The 17,772-nt window shown below is 40.2% G+C and overlaps 2 protein-coding genes across 2 annotated transcripts in view; one reads left to right on the forward strand and one right to left on the reverse strand.

The window, feature by feature from the left end:
* The window catches only part of eif3i (eukaryotic translation initiation factor 3 subunit I), a 7,231-nt gene extending 2,938 nt beyond the window's left edge, over positions 1-4,293 (forward strand). Inside the window, exons 4-11 of the mRNA XM_015388839.1 lie at positions 300-365; positions 526-675; positions 1,554-1,681; positions 3,362-3,472; positions 3,545-3,634; positions 3,705-3,778; positions 3,859-3,951; positions 4,043-4,293. Coding sequence (XP_015244325.1) covers positions 300-365; positions 526-675; positions 1,554-1,681; positions 3,362-3,472; positions 3,545-3,634; positions 3,705-3,778; positions 3,859-3,951; positions 4,043-4,124 — 794 coding nt within the window. The 3' untranslated portion in view covers positions 4,125-4,293. The remainder of the gene's footprint in view (positions 1-299; positions 366-525; positions 676-1,553; positions 1,682-3,361; positions 3,473-3,544; positions 3,635-3,704; positions 3,779-3,858; positions 3,952-4,042) is intronic.
* Positions 4,294-6,624: 2,331 nt separating this feature from the next.
* LOC107093649 (probable histone deacetylase 1-B) lies at positions 6,625-17,499 on the reverse strand. The gene is made up of 12 exons (XM_015388838.1): positions 17,451-17,499; positions 14,900-15,012; positions 12,391-12,508; positions 12,233-12,307; positions 12,003-12,141; positions 9,405-9,546; positions 9,229-9,321; positions 9,040-9,148; positions 8,588-8,968; positions 8,352-8,507; positions 8,233-8,278; positions 6,625-7,309 (listed from the first exon to the last, which is right to left on the reverse strand). Exons 1-12 carry the CDS (start codon positions 17,497-17,499, stop codon positions 7,282-7,284), a joined length of 1,449 nt encoding a protein of 482 aa, XP_015244324.1. The 3' UTR covers positions 6,625-7,281.
* Positions 17,500-17,772: the final 273 nt, after the last annotated feature.

A 17,772-nucleotide genomic window follows, 5' to 3' on the forward strand; every position in this document is an offset into this window, starting at 1 on the left:
AGGGCAAGAAGCGGCGTTTGACTGTATTTTAATAACGTAAATGAAACAAAGGCAAGCTGTATGGTTTGTAAAAAGCCGATTAAATGTAGTGGAAACAAGTTTGAGAAACGGCCTGGGTCTCTGAGCAAGACCCTTAACCCCACACTGCTCCCTGGGCGCCGCAAAATGGCAGCCCCCTGCTCCCCCGGGGGATGAGTTGAATGTTGAGGTAAATTTCTCCAATGTGAGATCAAAAAGGTTAAATTAATATTATGCTGGATGTGCTGTTCAGGTGGTTTTCTTAACAAGCTTCTCATCAGGGGACACCAAGAACGTGTTGACAGGATCAGCAGACAACAGCTGTCGACTGTGGGACTGTGAGACCGGTGAGTTATTTCCATTTTCCTCTGGGACAGAAAAAGGGAACAAGGGAAGCATTTAGGAAAAAAATAGCCTAAAGATCAACAGAGGAGTGGCGTATGAACGTCTTGTTTCCTGATGCGACGTGTCGCTCTGGTCTGTTAAGTCGTCCCCGTCTCTCCCCAGGTAAACAGTTGGCTCTGCTCAACACCAACTCGGCTGTCAGGACGTGCGGCTTCGACTTCAGCGGAAACATCATCATGTTTTCCACAGACAAGCAGATGGGTTACCAATGCTTCCTGAACTTCTTCGACCTGAGGGATCCACAGCAGATAGGTAGAAAAAAACTCCATTATTGACATGTTTAGGGAAAAACCCAAAAAGAATCAACTTAAATGTCTGCTTTAGCTATTATTTACCAAATCAGCCATTCCTTACATATCTAACATTTTTTTTTTATTATATTCTTATATGACAACAATAACGAATATATTTTACAAAACCAATAACTATAGATTATAAATATTAGAAAGATGGGCTATTTAAAAAAAAAAAATTTCACATCAAACTTTGTGTTTTGGATCCCATAGTCTGACTGCAAACATTATGAGCTTTAAGAAGGATGGAGGAAGCTAAATGTGTTCATTCATCATCTGATATAAAAGCTTTGAAGCTTCCAGTTTACATGTTTATGTTGTGAATAGGGTAGAGAGTCTTTTGTTTATTTATTTAACTTTTTAGCAGAATTCATCAGTAAAAAGGCAAAATATTCTGAAATCATATATTGCAGGAGAAGAAGGTGATTTTATCCTTTTGTTTCTGGCTCCTCTTTAACTGCTCTGCTTCACTTGTCTGCATGTTTGTTTTACTCAGCTAGCTAACCTGTGGAAGCATAAGTAGGTGTTTTGGCAAGAACACGTCTGTCCTAAGAGGGGTAGATGACTTTTCAGGGTCATCTAATATGAAAGCGTTTTTTTTTATTTAATTATTTTATGTTGTATCATAAGCTTCATTTAGTTTGGTTTAGTTAATCTATTCCCAGGAAATAAGCCAAATAAGCTGTAATCGTCCACTGATGGACGTTTTCTATATTATTTGTCTTTGTAAAAGAACACGTCATCTTCCTTCCTCCAGCTTTGTTGCTTTTATTTTCCTGCAGGCTTTGTTTTTGTTTCCGTTCTTCTCACCACTAACTCTTCTGTCTCTCTCTGCAGAGGACAACAACCCCTACCTGTCCATCCCCTGCAGCGAGCACAAGATAACCAGCGCCGTGTGGGGACCTCTGGGGGAGTTCGTCATCGCTGGCCATGAGAACGGAGAGATCAACCAGTTCAGCGCTAAGGTCGGCGTCTAACGCCACAGGGCTGGAATCGTACACATTATAAACATAGACGCCTCGTTGGACGGGGTCTGCCTATGCTGCGGATGAGTCAGAGCGTCCGCCATGTTGAATGGCAAATCTGCTGTTAGAATCAGACACTTAAACAGTGGCCGTTTCTCAATATGTGTACTTGTGCGTTCTCATGTGCTCGTTTACTTGTGAAACGTGATCAGCCCTCAGCCCTAGTACTACTCCAACTCACACGAACAGCAGATCGAGAACAGACAAAATCCCTGGATGTTGTTCTCCCCTCCCTATTTACCCAGCATGCATCTGAGCAGACTTGTCTGTTCTGTTGTCAGAGATTGCCAGCTGTCCCAGCATGCACTGTGGCAGCAGCAGCTTCCAGTGGAGCGCTAACAGATCTCAGGGTATTAAGTTAAAAGTTCTCGTTTCTGTTGCTGTTGTTAAAAAAAAAGTAGGGTTTAAGATCATTTGATGTGAGAACATTATACTTTAAAGAATCACTATATGGTCCATTTACCGATTTAATGCATATTAAAAAACAAAAAAAAAATGTTTAGAAGTTGAGAGGACCGTGGCAACCAGCGGAGCTCCAAAGCTAACAGCAGCCAGGGCTAACCTCAGCCCGTCTGCAGCAGCCCTCTCATAGCATAGCTGTATGTGAAGGACTGCTGGCTCTGATGGCGTTTTTTTGTTTTATTTGGCAAAATGTTCATTTGATTTGTGTTTATCTGACTAAATAAAGTAAGAATTTATTATTATCTTGAGACGACTAATAACAGGAGGTGAAATGCAGCTCCAGAGGAGCCAAGCGTGCGGTGATGTCATCAGTACGCTTCTGTTCCAATTAACCCATATTTCTGCTGCGTGCTCCCGTTCTCCCAGAGTCCACACTTTCCTGCTTTCTTCTAAAGAACATCGTTGGCGAGGACATCAGTCCGTACTCGCGTCCTAGTGAATTGATAATCAGCCAGTATCAGAGGGACTTTAATCTCAGAATATACTTTATGTTCTTAATATTTTTATTTTTGTAATATTATGAGTTTATTTTCGTATCCCTTTGGCTTCATTCTCCTGACTTTATTCTTATAAAGAATCAAATTGATTAAAATAATTTAACCTGTCCCTGTTACTCCAGGACAGAGAAACTTCTTTCATATGACGTTTTTCTCACCGCTTTTGTCCGTTTCTCTCTCTCTCTCTTTTTTTTTTTTTTTTTTAACTTTTCTTGGGCTTTTTTTTCTCCCTCATATTAGTAATTTTTCGGTTTTATGAAGTAATGAAGACCACAATGTTTAGATTTAACCAACTGGTTTTTATATTCATAACACATATGTATGTATGTATGTGTGCATACATGCATATAGGTATATAGATGCATATAGACACATCTACAATCTTGATTATACAGATGTATATAACCACAGACCTGTTTATTTATTCTTCAACATCTATATTTGCACATCTATGTGTAAAGACTGTACTGCATGCAAGCTAAAAACCTTGAAAAAAATGTGGTCTTGCACAGACGATCGATGTTCACTACTTTCTTCTGCCTACAATATGGCGGTGAGGTCGACGTGCAAACCTGTGCCCATCGAGGCGTCTACGTACATATGTCTGTGGCTGGGATCTACAGGAGGTTCTCTGGGTTGTGATCGTTTATTTTCTTTCCAGTCTGGAGACGTTCTGAAGATGGTAAAGGAGCACAGCAGGCAGATCAACGACATCCAGTCATCCGTGGATCTCACCATGGTGATCACAGCCTCCAAGGATAACACCTCTAAGGTAAGAAGCCTCTCTACACTCTCTACCCCGACACCCGCCGTCACCTGTTAGTAACGCCGACGTTTCCTTTAGCTGTTCGACTCCAACTCTCTGGATCACATCAAGACGTTTCGGACAGAGAGGCCCGTGAACTCGGCCGCCATCTCTCCTAAAATGGACCACGTAAGAATCGACCCTGAACATTAGATCAAACTGCCGCCTCTGATCTCTGACCATAAAACGCTTCCTTTAGGTGGTGATGGGAGGCGGACAGGAAGCCATGGAGGTCACCACGACCTCCACCAGGATCGGCAAGTTTGAGGCGAGGTGAGCGAGGGATTTAACAGACGAGAAATAAAACACGTCTCTAAATATTTATTAGTTATACAAATAATTTTCTGTACCAGGTTCTTCCATGCCGCCTATGAGGAGGAGTTTGGCAGGGTCAAAGGTCACTTCGGTCCCATCAATTGTGTGGCGTTCCATCCTGACGGCAAAAGGTACGACTGACCTATCTGAACCTTTTGTTATTTCAATCACAACCAGACTGTTTGGATTTACTATCAGCTTCCTGCTGCTTCTGTCTTACAGCTACAGCAGCGGAGGAGAAGACGGATACGTACGAATTCATTACTTTGACCCACAGTACTTTGATTTTGAACTGGAGGCGTAAAAATCCGCTTCAGCCAACAGACACACCTGGAAGGAAAACATCCATCGCTTTGCTCCGATCTCTAGTTCTACGTTAAAATTTTTAATATTTACCAGCAGTGATAACATTTAACTGTTCATTTTTGAATTGATTCAATAAAAAGAAGGAAGGTCAAGAAAAAGATGTGCTGCTCTTTATGATAGAAATGAAACACTTAGTTTTTTTTTTAAGGAATAATCTAAAAAGAAACCTGAGTTTCTAACATGGGGTGTTTTATTTATTTTTTTGGTTAAATGACTGAAACTGGAGCTGTTTGCTTTGGTTAAAGATTTAAAATTTTATCTTCAAAAAAAGGCATGAAACGATCTAATGTAGTAAAGGGAAGGATCCGTAATGCTCTGGGCCCGTTTGTCCTCTGAAACTCCACTAGAAACAGCTAATTCATATCATCCTGAATCCCATAACACCAAAGAGGACATTCTTAAAAAGCTGTATTGGGAAAACAAGCCCAATAAAAAAAGAGTTGTGAATTTATTTTGGATTTTTTTTTTTCAGAAAGCCTATGAAACAACTCTGGTTGGTTCAGGAATTTATTGGGGTCATCCCGAGACTTTTGCACATTTCAGCTGAGATCAGATAGGAACGGGATCAGAAGTGGAACATCTTTTACTGCAGGAGCCTGTAGAGGCTGGAGGAGAAAACACTGAAAATAAAAACTCCAGGAGCACTTCAGGCTCCTGGAGTTTTTTCATTGACATTTTACAGTGGATTTTTCAGACCGAAGCTTGAATAAACATTAAAAAAATAATTGTAAACATATGGTATTCAAATTCATTGCTAAATTAATGTTAGGTTTTATGATAAATGGTGTTTCCTTGTAATACAGCCTATGCAGCTGTTTCACAGTGAGGGATATGAAAAATATACTATTTTTGACTGCATATCTGCTTGTTTTCATATTAAATCATGAACCAAAGTTGAACTTACTGTAAATATTTATTGAATTGAGCTAACAAAGGTCATGTAATTCAGTCGGTAAAGGATAAACATGATAGGTAACAACCATATTTAAACTGCATTCATTTTTCCTCATTTTGCTTTTGGAAGTAGTTAGGCTCGCCTGTAAACTTTGACAGGCTTTTAAACAGCCTCAGGATTCAGTGAAGATGTGGGAGTGTGTAGGAGCGTTGAGGTCAGTTTGGTAGAGTTTGATTGAAACTTAATTGATCTCAAACTGGAGAAATTCATCTTTACATTTAATGCATCCCCTTTGGGAGCAGTGGGCTTCCAATGTGCAGCGGAGGAGAGTGGGGTTAAGGGTCGTACTCGGTAACCCAGAGTGCAGACTATGGGGATCGAACCGGGTACTTGCAACTTTCTCAGAGAACAAGCGCACTGCTCTAATCGCTTGGCCAACACTCCCCATATTCTGGATATATTCTAAAAATAAACTGGTTGAAAAATCTAGTTGGTTAAACAATACGATGATTAGAAACTACCCAAGCCTTTGGTTTCAGTTGTATTATTCAGTATTTTCTGTGAGCGATGGTATCTGTAGTAGGAGTTTGCCTTTCTATCAGTTATTGGTTCCAGACCCAGACTTGGCTTTTGAAAGTTGCTGCACTGCTTATCCAATATTTTGGACCAAAATAAAATAAATTAAAGGATAAATTGTCATTGTATCCTAAAGACCGACACCACATATAAGTTTATACGGTAATTTATGTATAATCATCACAAACATTACTGATGAATTACCGTAATTCAATGCTTCAGGCCCCAAAGCCATAGTGTCGTAATAACCATACTGCAGGTTTTACATTTGTCCACTTGATGGCACAATAGAGCAAATTAAGCACCTTGAAGCTTTGGCACAAAGAATAAAAAATCCTTTAATTGTTCCAATATGGGGAATTTCTGAAGTTTACAGCAGTGAAAAGATGATAGAAAACATTGTCATAAACATAGACCTTAGAAAAATGTATAAGAATAACAATAAAGAGATATACTGTCAAGTGTTTTAACGCTTCCATGCTGTGAAGCTTTATTTCACCATCACTATCTTGGGACACATTTCAGGCATGAAGCTTCTATTTATAAATATTAAGGATAAAACTAATTCTAACTCTGAATCGTTCCATCACATTAACATTTTATTTAGCAGCAGAAACAGCATCACGTTTCATTATTTTCCATATGGCTTCATTAATATTTTAAGTCCCAGTGATTAGAAATGCTCACTGCGGTCATTTCCTCCCTCTCTGTTTGATGTTTAAGCTGCTTTTTCTCTAAAGATTCCTATATCCAAACATTTCACTAAAAGTTTTTCATTTTCTCAGACTGGCTCCTGATCACAGATCAAGGTCTCAGCAGATTAAGATCATCTTGATCTGCTGAGATGCTAAAGAATCAGAACAATCAAAGACAAAAAAAGTCGTAATAAAGTCTCTTAATGGTAGATTTGGTTTTGCTGACATAAATCCCTCAGAGGCAAAGACCAGAGATGGATCCTTTTTCTTTATTTTTTTTATGACAAAGATACACATTTCACAAGGATACAACAGCCACACCGGCATTCACTTCCTGGCTTTCTCTACTTTTTTTTTCTGTAAAATGATACAAAATCTCTAAAATAATTCATTTGCTCAGCAACATCCTCCTCCGCAGAGGTTCACACGCACTCATGAATGCAAAAAAACAAAACAGGAAGGAAATCGGTTCACAGAGCAGAGAATTATGGGACGATGAGCTGCTTCTTGATTTAAAATAACTTAATGGAGCAGATTTGGGGACTGAGGAATATGTACATGCTGAAGGAGAGGCGAATCTAAGCATGCAGTCACTGATGAAACAACAGCAAGGTGTCGATGCGTCATAAATAGTTACAAAAACTACCAGTTAAGTCTTTCTGTGAGGGGAAACCATCTAGAACCGCAGCCTCACAGACTTTAATCTAAATATTCCAGCATGGAAACAGTGGGCAGCAGGTGGGCGGGGCTTAAACATGATCATTAATACGCACGCACGCACGCTCCCACCCACCTGCTGCTTGTCTCGTGGAAAACAACAAAAACAATGTAAACCAGGTTTGTTTGCAGGAACGAAGGAAAACAGGAACAATAAAAAGACGCTCTTGTTGCAGGAGGTAAACAGGAAGCTGTGGGCCGACAGCAACTCTTCAGGTCGTCTTTATCTCCTCATTTGGTCTGAAACAGAAAGATTCATCATTTATAAAACATTTCTAATGAAACATCTCAATAAGTTCACCTATTGATGAAGTTATTTAAGGAACTGATTGATTATTGGCTTCAGCAAAAGCCAGCCCCAAAAGCTTCTACTGGTTTGGCTTCCAGATAGACGAGTCAGAGTAGCGCCATCTCACTGCGGAGCTGAGTCCGACATGGTTTTTAGATGTAGAGTGTGAGCAGATAGATCGCATCAGAGCGTCGTGCTGCACAGTGTGAGAACAAACACTGTGAGCTGTGTACGCAGAAACCATGTGGTTTCCTCGTACAGCATGAGCTGTAGCTGCGTGCAACGATTGAAACAATCTCAGTGTGTACCCGGCTTTACCCGCTGTAATACAACATCTAACTGCCATGTACGTGGGCATTGTCAGTTTCACTATAGCTCTGGTGAATTTCAACGGTGGAAGTCCTCTGGAAATCTTCAATAATTGTTGTTGATTGCAGATGTGTCTAGTAGTTCCCATTGATTTAGCTTGTAAAGCGAGGAGAATGGCGTTGGGCTTACTGCACCGTGACGTCACTGCCATTAGATGGCAGGAGGGAGGTGTTACTATATTTGGGCAAAAATGGCCGCTCCCAGACTTTTTTTTTTTTTTTTTTACAGATTAACGCTAAATTCATTAAATCACCGCAAACGTATTAGTTTTAGGCATAGATAATGACCCTAATTATTCCTTGCTGATCGGACTTTTCTTTTAAGGCTGAGCTTTAAGATGGTTTAAATGCCAAGGAGAGAAAAAAAAATCAAAAGCCAACTTCAGTATTTGGCCATTTTTATAAACGATGCGGACAACAGCTAGGTGAAGGTTTTATACTTTAATAATGGCAGAAACGCAGCAGAAATGTGAAAAAAGCTGCTTCTTTCCACCCTCTGATCTTACCCAGACGTATCCATCTTCTCCTCTTCCTTCTCTTCTTCTTTCACTTCTAGAAAAAAAAACAGGACGTTATAAAAACATCCTGTTGGCTAATAAACCTTTTTAATGTGAGCAGCCCTTACCTTTCTTTTCCTCTCCTTCTTTCTCTTCCTCCTTCTTCACCCTTTTTGCCTTCTTGTGGTTGGCTGCGTTCCTGCGGCCTCCTCCTTGGCCCTCTGCCTCGTCCTCGGAGTCGGAGAACTCCTCCTCACACGCTATCCTCTTGTCGTGGGCTCGGACTGGAAGACAAAACCTTCTTCAGCTTCCCTGAAACAAACCCAGCCCCTCGCTCTCTGTGCTTTAGTGTTAAATCTCCTACTAGAGACGCGTTTGTCGGAGTCTTCCTCATCCTCGTCTCCGCTGTCGGGGTGAGGAGCGTCCTCGGGGATGGCCTGCATCTGGACTCCTGGGGCGTGAGGCAGCATGCGGAGGTTCTCAAAGAGCCGCTGTTTGATCTTCTCCAGGTACTCGTTGGTGTTCTGGTTGGTCATGTTGGACGGGCTGATGTGCAGCTTAAAGTCGGGCCCGAAGTATTCGAAGTAATCGTTGTAGGGCAGCTCGTTTGGGATGGAGGAATCCAGGGCGACGGCCGTTTCAAAGGTCCAGCAACGGGCTACGTTACGAATGGTGTAGCCGCCTCCGCCGAGCATCAGCAGGGGAAGGTTGAAGCTTTTTATGTATTCGACACACTTCGCATGGCCTTTAGAGGGAAACGGAAACAAGAGATGTTAAAGGCTGTTATTTTTTTGGTGGGAGCCATTTTTATTTTACCTTTAATGGTGAGGTTAAAGCAGCCCAGTCTGTCTCCAGAGAGAGAATCTGCTCCACACTGCAGAACCACCGCACTGGGCTGGTACATTTCCATGACTTTAGCCATGATCTAACACAGAAAAAACAATCATTACTCTGCGGTGGGATTGATCTGAAATGTGGAATCTCATCAAAGGCAGAAAAAGGTACCGGTTTGAAGATGGCTTCATAGGATTCATCATCAATGCCGTCCCTCAGAGGGTAGTTCACAGCGTAGTACTTGCCCTTTCCTGCGCCGATGTCCTGCACACATTGAAAATGTTGGTTAAACATGGAGTCCCGGTCATGGAGGCCGAGTTTTCCTGGAGAAAAGCTGTGCTGCTGACCCTCAGATCTCCAGTGCCGGGGAAGTATTCCCCATATTTGTGGAAAGAAACCGTCATGACCCGATCTGTGGTGTAGAAGGCCTCTTCTACTCCGTCTCCATGGTGGATGTCGATGTCTATGTACAGCACCCTCTGGTGGTATCTGGACGATAGACAGGAAGTAAACAATCATTTCCTCCACCTTAAACAACCAGAAAGGAACCATAAACAACCAAGGGCTTTGGTGTATAAGTAATAAAGTGTTTTGGCCGGTCAGTAGAGCGAAGCTTATAGGCGGTGAAATTAAAAACACTGAGCATGGTTAATGTTTGAGGCGTCCACGCAGCCAAACTGTCATTTCGGGCCTCAACACCTCTCTGTACGGACATCATTGCTGCACTGCAAACCTCAGAAAATGTGCAACTACGCACTGCGGTGGATCTAGACCAAATGTAGGAGGGGGCAGGCATGTTTTAAGGGTAAGGGTTAAAATATATTAAGATATCTGCATGTAGTGAAATTTCTATTCAATTAGGTTTAATAACAATTCTTATCAGTTCCCTTAATGTCTTATTAGGTCAATATACTTTTATTATTTAGGAATTTTACATATTTTTGACTTAAGTTAAAATGACCGTTTTCTATATAAACTGAATTAGAATTTAAAGTCGTAGGGAAACTGCTGTTCCAACCGTTGCATTTCCGAATTCTCTTGAACGGTTCACGACTTTACACAAGTGAATAAAGTAAATGTGATTGGTCGATTATCAAGGGGGCGGGATTGTTGTGGCGGAAGATTTGCAAGTAGCTTTTGGTTGTGGCCAGTTTGTCGGAAGCATCTTGCTAACCAGTTAGCAACTTAGTTCTAGTAGGTTCCCAATGGGAAATTCCATTGGGACCAAGTAGCACTAAGTTGGTGACTTAGAAACGACACTGTCAAGGAACGCTATAGACAGCGGAAACATGCAAGAGGAGGAGAGTTTAGTGTCGGAGGTCGTGGATGAATCTCCTCCGTCATATATTTTTTATTTAGAGGAGGAAAGCAGGGACAAAGATGTTGTAGAAGAGGACGCCAGGGCGGCAGAAGCTTGGTTTGGTGTAGAAGGCTTACAGCCGTACATGTTTGAGCCCTTGCCTCGCAACGCTGCCAGTTCTGTTAGCTCTACGCCTGCTGAAGACACAGACGTCCATCCCCGTGAACACTGGGACGGAACTTAATGGGAAAGGAAATGATTCTGATTTCAGCTGGTGTGTATAATAGCTGCGACATCTGAATCAAGATGCTATGACTGAAAAAAAATGTGATTGACAGATGACCGTTGATATATGATTGGCAGAATTTAGGTGTTCAGGCTGATGTATCACCAACTGGCCTGCATAAGATAACAGGATTTATTCTTTATTATAGAAGTTTTCTAACTTTTGGGACAATATCGTCTGATAGAGAGGACATTTATATACATGTTTAAGCCAGAATGAGTTGACATTTAAACATGATTTTAGGGTTGTCAAAAGTATCGAAACTCAAAAAAGTATCGATACTAAAATGTTGTATCCGGATACAATACTCGTTTTTAAAAGTATCGATACTGTGCCGTCACCAGTGGCACCTAAGCAGTCATTCATCTAAAGTGCAGAATAGAGGACAATGCACAATCAGAACACTGTGTGATTGAATATTTCTACGCACTTTTCAGTTTCAGACTTTTTTTTTGTAACAGGTGCAGCTGCTGAGAATTATTTTTGTTTCTTAACCGGTTTGGATAGTGTCATTGTTATGTGTGTAGAATTTTGGAGTCTTTGTTTTTATCCTCGTGGTATCGAAAATAGTATCGAGTATCGAGTATTTTCCTTAGTATGGGTATCGAGTTGAAAAGTTTAGTATCGTGACAACCCTACATGATTTCCCTACGACTTTAAGAAAAACTGATCAATTCAACTGTTAAATTAGAGTATTTAGCAGATGGAAACTGGGATCATATCTCAATAGCACTGAAGCCCTCACCCTGTTTTTAAAATAATTAATAAAGCAGATTTTTTTAACAAGAAAAAAAAAGAAACAGATCCAAAGGACCTGTCAATAACCATGTATATTCCGGCACTATTAGAATTCCTTTGAGTAATATCTTCAGTAGAGGGGCCATGACATGTTCTACAGGGGTACAGGCCCCCATTGGCCCCTGTCTTGAGCCGTCTATGACTATGCAGACAGATCAGAACTTGGCAAGAGAGCAGAAGCTGCTGCTACTGCTGCTGAGGGTTCGCAAGTGTAAACGTATAAAGATGTGATTCAGCCTATAAATATCACCCCAGGAACAGATTGTGGAAAAACTCCTGGAAATAAATCTCAGTCAGGGACGGCATGAATGGGCTTTTGTTGTTTTCTACTTCCTAGCGTAGTGTGGTGTTGTCACCTTGCTGTTTATCCTGAAAGTTTGAGTCAAATATAAAAAAAACAAACAAAGTAAGAACACTTCTTAGCAAGTAAAACTGTTCTCTTAGATACACCAAAGGCGACATAAATTTATATTATATTTGCCAACTGTAGCTGAAATAAGAGGTTATGGATATAATATATAATACAGCTGGAAATAAACGACATTGTGATGCGTAGCGTACTTCAGCAGCTCCAGGATGGCCAGGACGATGTCGTTGACGTAGCAGAAACCAGACGCCTCAGACTTCTTGGCGTGGTGGAGCCCCCCCGCCCAGTTAATGGCGATGTCTGTCTGCTGCTTGTTCAGCTTCACGGCTCCAGCTGAAACCAAAAGTTGGAATTACTTAAAATAGTTTTAACTCTTTCCTTAAAATCAGGGGAAAGATGGATCATGTAAAAACAACCAACTGACCGACTGATCCGCCTGTTGACAGCTGGCAAAACTCAAAGAGACCATCAAAAACCGGACAGTCCTCTCCAACGTTAACTGTGGGAAGAAGAAAAAGGATGACTTGAATAGAATGTGAGGTACGGCAAGCCGGAGGCCCCAGCATAGAGAGCAGAACGCACATCTCTGCATCTGTTTGCTGTACTCAGACATGTTGTCAGGGCGGATGGACCTCAGGAACTTGATGTAGTCGTCACTGTGGTACTTCGTCATCTCTTCAGCGCTGGCTTTATGTGGTCTCTGAAATTATACAAGGAAACCAAAAGCTCAGAACAGGGTGAAGTCAAAGGTTGAATCTACTGAAAATCGAACACTTTTTTCCCCACAGTGTCCTGTCTGGCAATGTAGCAATAAGAGTGATTGTCTTGATGCCAAAGAGACCCAGCAGATTTTACCTTCACGAGTGGAGCAGTAAGGCTATTGCCATAGTGTTCCGCTTGATTTATGCATATAAATAGCTTTATTATAATTCATGCAGGGAGTTCTAAAGATTATATGGACACTGCAATGTAAGTAAAACAGGAAAGGAAAAAGAGGAAAAAGGAGAAAATATGAAAGAAAGAGGAGATAAAATGGAGGCAATGATAAAACATCTTCAGAGAAGGCATTTTCTGACATTTTTCCTTCATGTAATTATGCCAGGGCCCTGAGACACACGGCATGTGATGTAATGTCACCGATACATGTGTAGTGTCTTATTTAACTGGCTGTTTAATTATTCCCAGCTGTGAACGTAACGCATCGCTCAATTCATGTTGCCCCGCGTTTCCCTTTTAATTATTGTCAAAAAAAAATCTCACTTTAATCAAATAGATGTTATTTTACAAATAGAGCGCATCGGAGCGGAGTGTAATCCTCGCTCTAGTCTTTGAATTGAAAACTGCTCTGCGCGCCGCCATATTTCTTCTGCTCCGCTCACATGCTCTGGTTATAGATCACTAGTGTGCACTAAAACACACTGTGCCTACTGAGGCACACCGTGGCCCTAATGCAACAGTTCAATATAAACAGAAAACCGCATGGTTCTTTTTTTCCAATTGCAATGATAATATTGAATCTAATTAATTTAAATTCTCCTAACTTACACTCACTGTTGCCATCTTTATTGCTATATTTAATAACTTGTTACACTCCTCTAATGACTTAGAATTAGATTGTAGAGAGAGAGACATGTGCAAAGCTTCCCCTCGTAGCCGTTTTGTGGCACCAAAATAGATCCTCTCTGCAGCTGATTTACACACAGCTTCATCCGCTGTGTCCCTCTACTAACGGTCTTTGTTACATTTGATAACATAAAATTAAATTGTGTAGTTTTATTTCAGGCAAAATATTATTGAATCCTTTAAGCTATTGTTGTTAAGTTTATTTTTTGTTTTAAATGTAGAGTGTTTTTTTTTTTATCTCAGCAACCAAAACTCGTATCTTGCATACCACTATTGAGAAGTGGCATATGGCACCAGAAAAACTGCCAAAACCACTTTAAAAATCGCATATGCCAGTTTAACTGAAGGTCCTAAATTGGTTCTGTTTTCTTTGACAATGCCACTGAATGTTTTGAACACGGCAGCATGTTGTGAGAAACATAAAGAATGGAAAGATTAAGCATTAGCCTAGCCACCGTCTATACACTTCTTCATCTCTGCTGGCAAACAGGCGATTATCACCCCCTTCTGTACATATACATGTGGGCTATTAGCAATTAAGATATATTTTTTTTCATACATTTGGATTTAAAATGATTAAAAAAAACATCTTCACATTAAAAATTAATTGTTGTTAGAGAGCACACAGCCACTTTAGTTATGTGTCAGTTTAAACTATGCTAAGCAAAGTAATCCAAAGTCCTTTCAAAAACTGTCTAAATACAAATGTGTTATAACCGGGAGGAAAATGAACATGTGAACTAATGAAGAGTTAAATACGTTCGCCGAGATCAAGTAAAAAAAAAAAAAATAACCGGAATACAGCTTCATATTCCAGCAGGGTTTTAATTGAATGCTTTTTAAAAATTATTTTAATGCCATCAACAAGTACAAATGACTCACACACACACATATATATGTATAAAGCACGGCAAAATCCTCCATCATCTCTGTCAGCCATATCCTGAATTCCTGGTTTTCCAACCACTCATGTTGAAATTAGCATTTTCCGATTTGCTAGCTTTTTCTCCGCTTCGAGCTTCTTTCCGAACATACAGCTTTACCATCAACGGGAAGCAGTTCCACGAAAATATATCACAATATATCTGGCAAAATTGTTTTTATAATCGAATTTTAAAAAATAATAAAGCATTTTAAGTGCCACGATTATCGTATTTAATTAATTTTAATGCCAATTAAGGCCTTAATTAAAAAAATATATACAATTTAATGACTTTTAATGACCTGCGGAAACCCTGTCCAGTTTGTTTGAAGTCTGAAGTTTCTCCAACAACCGAGATGTAGGAGCAGGATTAACTTACCCAATGGGTAAAACTTGGCAACACATCACTTTGTTAAACAGGTTATCAGAGCTTTGATCTCCACATTGTACTTCCACCAAACAACCAAAAACCCAAACGGTTTAGTATTCCAATAAAAATGAAAAGTGAAATCAGAGTAACTGCCGCTCAAATCATGTTTGACTCACATAGATCTCCATTTTCCTGTACAGTCCATAATTGAGGAGGAGGTTGTGTGTCATACGAATCCTGTGGGGTTTCATGGGATGGCCTTGGCCGTAGTAATAGTTCCCCACATCACCTGAAGGAGAATAAAATAATGTTTAGTCAGCTTTTAACCAGCATTTTAAAGAAAAAGAAAAAAAATGCACAAGATGTTTCATTTTTTTAACCAACAATCCTTCAAATTTATGTTTTCCAGTGACATTTTGTAGCCATTTGGCAACAGATGTGTTATAAGCCGTTTATCAAGGTTTTGGTTGTTACATAACCTAAAAATGGTTAGCCTTGTTTTTCTTTTTATAAAACATTTAATGCCACAAAAAAGCAAGACCTCCGAAAATGTTTTTTTTTTTTTTTCTTTTAGTAATCTGAATCACTAATGACAAAAAAACGCATCTAAATGAGATTCATTCTTGCACTCTTTTGGTTAGCAGGCAAAAAATCATATTTCCCTCATTACGAGAGAGAAAAAAAATGCTATACATTAGTTATGTTATGAGATGAGCCGAGGCTTTGAGGCGTTTCCTTGAGGCACATATCGAGGCTTGCTTCATTTGGGGGAGGAGCCAAAACAGATGACATCGGAAGCCTCGCCACCCCACCATTCCACGTGACTGCTTTGGGAAGTGGTTCAGCTCGCCCAGAACTTTGACAGGCATTTAAACAGCCTCAGATGTGGGAGTTTGTCGGAGAGTTGCTGTCAGCTGGATAGAGTTTGGATAGATTCTAAGAATAGATTGGTTGGAAAAACAACTGATCTAGTTGGTTAAAACTAGTTCGGTTAGATTAAAAAAATTATCAAAATCTGAGCGAGCCACTGGCTACAGATGTAATGGGTTGTAACTAGGGATGGAACGGTTTATGAAAACCGTCCTAACTGTTCGGTTCAACTGTCTCGATTCAATTTGTGTGTTGGTTCATGCGCTGCTGCTTTTTCTCATAGGCGAAGCGTGTACACTCCAGAGCAGAGGGTGGCAGTACTGCGACCAAAGCCAACCACCAGTAGTAAACAAGAAGAAGAAGCCAATCAGCGTAGCCGGGTATAGCAGAAAAAAATCTGTTGTTGTGGAGAATTGTGTGGGTATGGCGAGTGGGAAAGAAGAGTAGTTGGAAGACGCGCCAGCAGCACTTTATAGGTCTGCTGTATGGGACCACTTTGCATTTAGAGTGACCTACGATGACGGCGGAAAGAAAGTTGTGGATTAAAGTGCAACAGTGCCAGAATCTCACCTACTTTTAACCTAAGACTGTCACAATGATGTATCAAATGTCAGACTGCTTTTTTTCTTTCAGTTTTAACCTGACTATACAAGACATAATAGATTTTCCTAACAATTAACATATACCGAACCGAAAACCATGACCACGAAACCGAACCATGGATTTTGTGAACTGTAAGAGGTGGACTTCCACTCTTCAGGTTGATGGATCAAGACCCACATCAGACTTTGTAAAGTTGCAATAGAGCCTTTTTTTTGGCTAATGTGACTAATTTGTATTGGTTTCTCCTAGTGCAAATATAGATTAGGTAAAAACACTGCCAAAGTTAGATTGGTTGGTATGACCAAAAGGAAAGGTTGGTTGAACACATAACTTCCAATCCGATTAAAACCAAAAACAGTGGAAAAGCTGTTGTTTGAAAAAAATGACTTACGCCTTTCATTTTATTCATCGATGCCCAATTTGCACATTCTCTCCTGCTTCAGCTTATTTCACTAAAATGGCAGTAAAACAGTGCTTTTTTCTCTTGTAAGACATTTTACAAAAAGGGAAAGATCGCAAAGGGAAACCATTATAATCGGAATATTAGGTACACAATAAACATCTAAATGATATGAATCTATAATTATCCATGAGCGACTCAAATAAAGGGTTAGACGACACAATGGGAAGAGAAAACGGAAGTATTTATCAGATGTTTCGTTATGAAAAAGCCTCGTTAGCTCATTAAACATTAGGTGGACGCTGGATTTAAATGACTATTTAATTGGACAATAATAATTATAACTTCAGCGTGAATTAAGCAAGTTATCTCGTTTCAACGAGAGCAAATATATGTGAACAAAGGCATGGATAAGTCAAAAATCCAAGACTAATTTAACCGACAAAGCCTTTGGGAAGATGAAGCGGATAAAAGCAGATGAACCACACCAATGAATCCGTCCTCACTTCTCGGAAGTTGTTAGCAAGTTGGATGGACAGCGTGTGGTTTATGAATATAATTTAAATGCAAAACAGCACCCCATACAATGCGTTCATAATTTATAAAAGTTTGCTTTTATACAAAGTGTTTTGGAACCAAGCTGCAGACCACAGTCATCCGGGATGCGGGCTAACGGCTAGTTAGCCTATAACAAGCTAGCTGGCTAACGTTAGCTTCCCCAGCACCGGCTTCATGAGTGAGACCCCTCTGCAACATTGAAACCCAAATGTAGAAAAATTTAATCCCAAGGTTTCATACGCTGAACAACACGTTTCAGAATTAATGCACCTAAGAAGTTCAAGTTAAATATTTACCGTCATAATAATAGCAAACTTTTTTCTTTGTTCCTTGAGACAGCGCCATTTTACACCAGTTACCTTACTGGTTCGCCCGCTTGCCGGGTTCTCCGTCAGACAGGGGCGGGGCAGGTTTTCTCAACCAATCAGAGCGGCTCATCGGTATCACCGGGAGGAGCCTGAATACAAACCGAGGACCACTCTGGTTTTTAGTCTAGAGAAACATAGATCTGTAAGCGTCATCATTATAAATTTCATTTCATTTAAAAAAATTATGTGATTGTTTTTATTGGTTAGTACTAATTTTCTCTAAAAAACAGAATTACTTTGATCGTATGGA

The sequence above is a fragment of the Cyprinodon variegatus genome, unplaced genomic scaffold (genome assembly GCF_000732505.1).
Source record: "Cyprinodon variegatus isolate N-32 unplaced genomic scaffold, C_variegatus-1.0 Scaffold438, whole genome shotgun sequence".
In the NCBI taxonomy this organism is placed as follows: domain Eukaryota; kingdom Metazoa; phylum Chordata; class Actinopteri; order Cyprinodontiformes; family Cyprinodontidae; genus Cyprinodon; species Cyprinodon variegatus.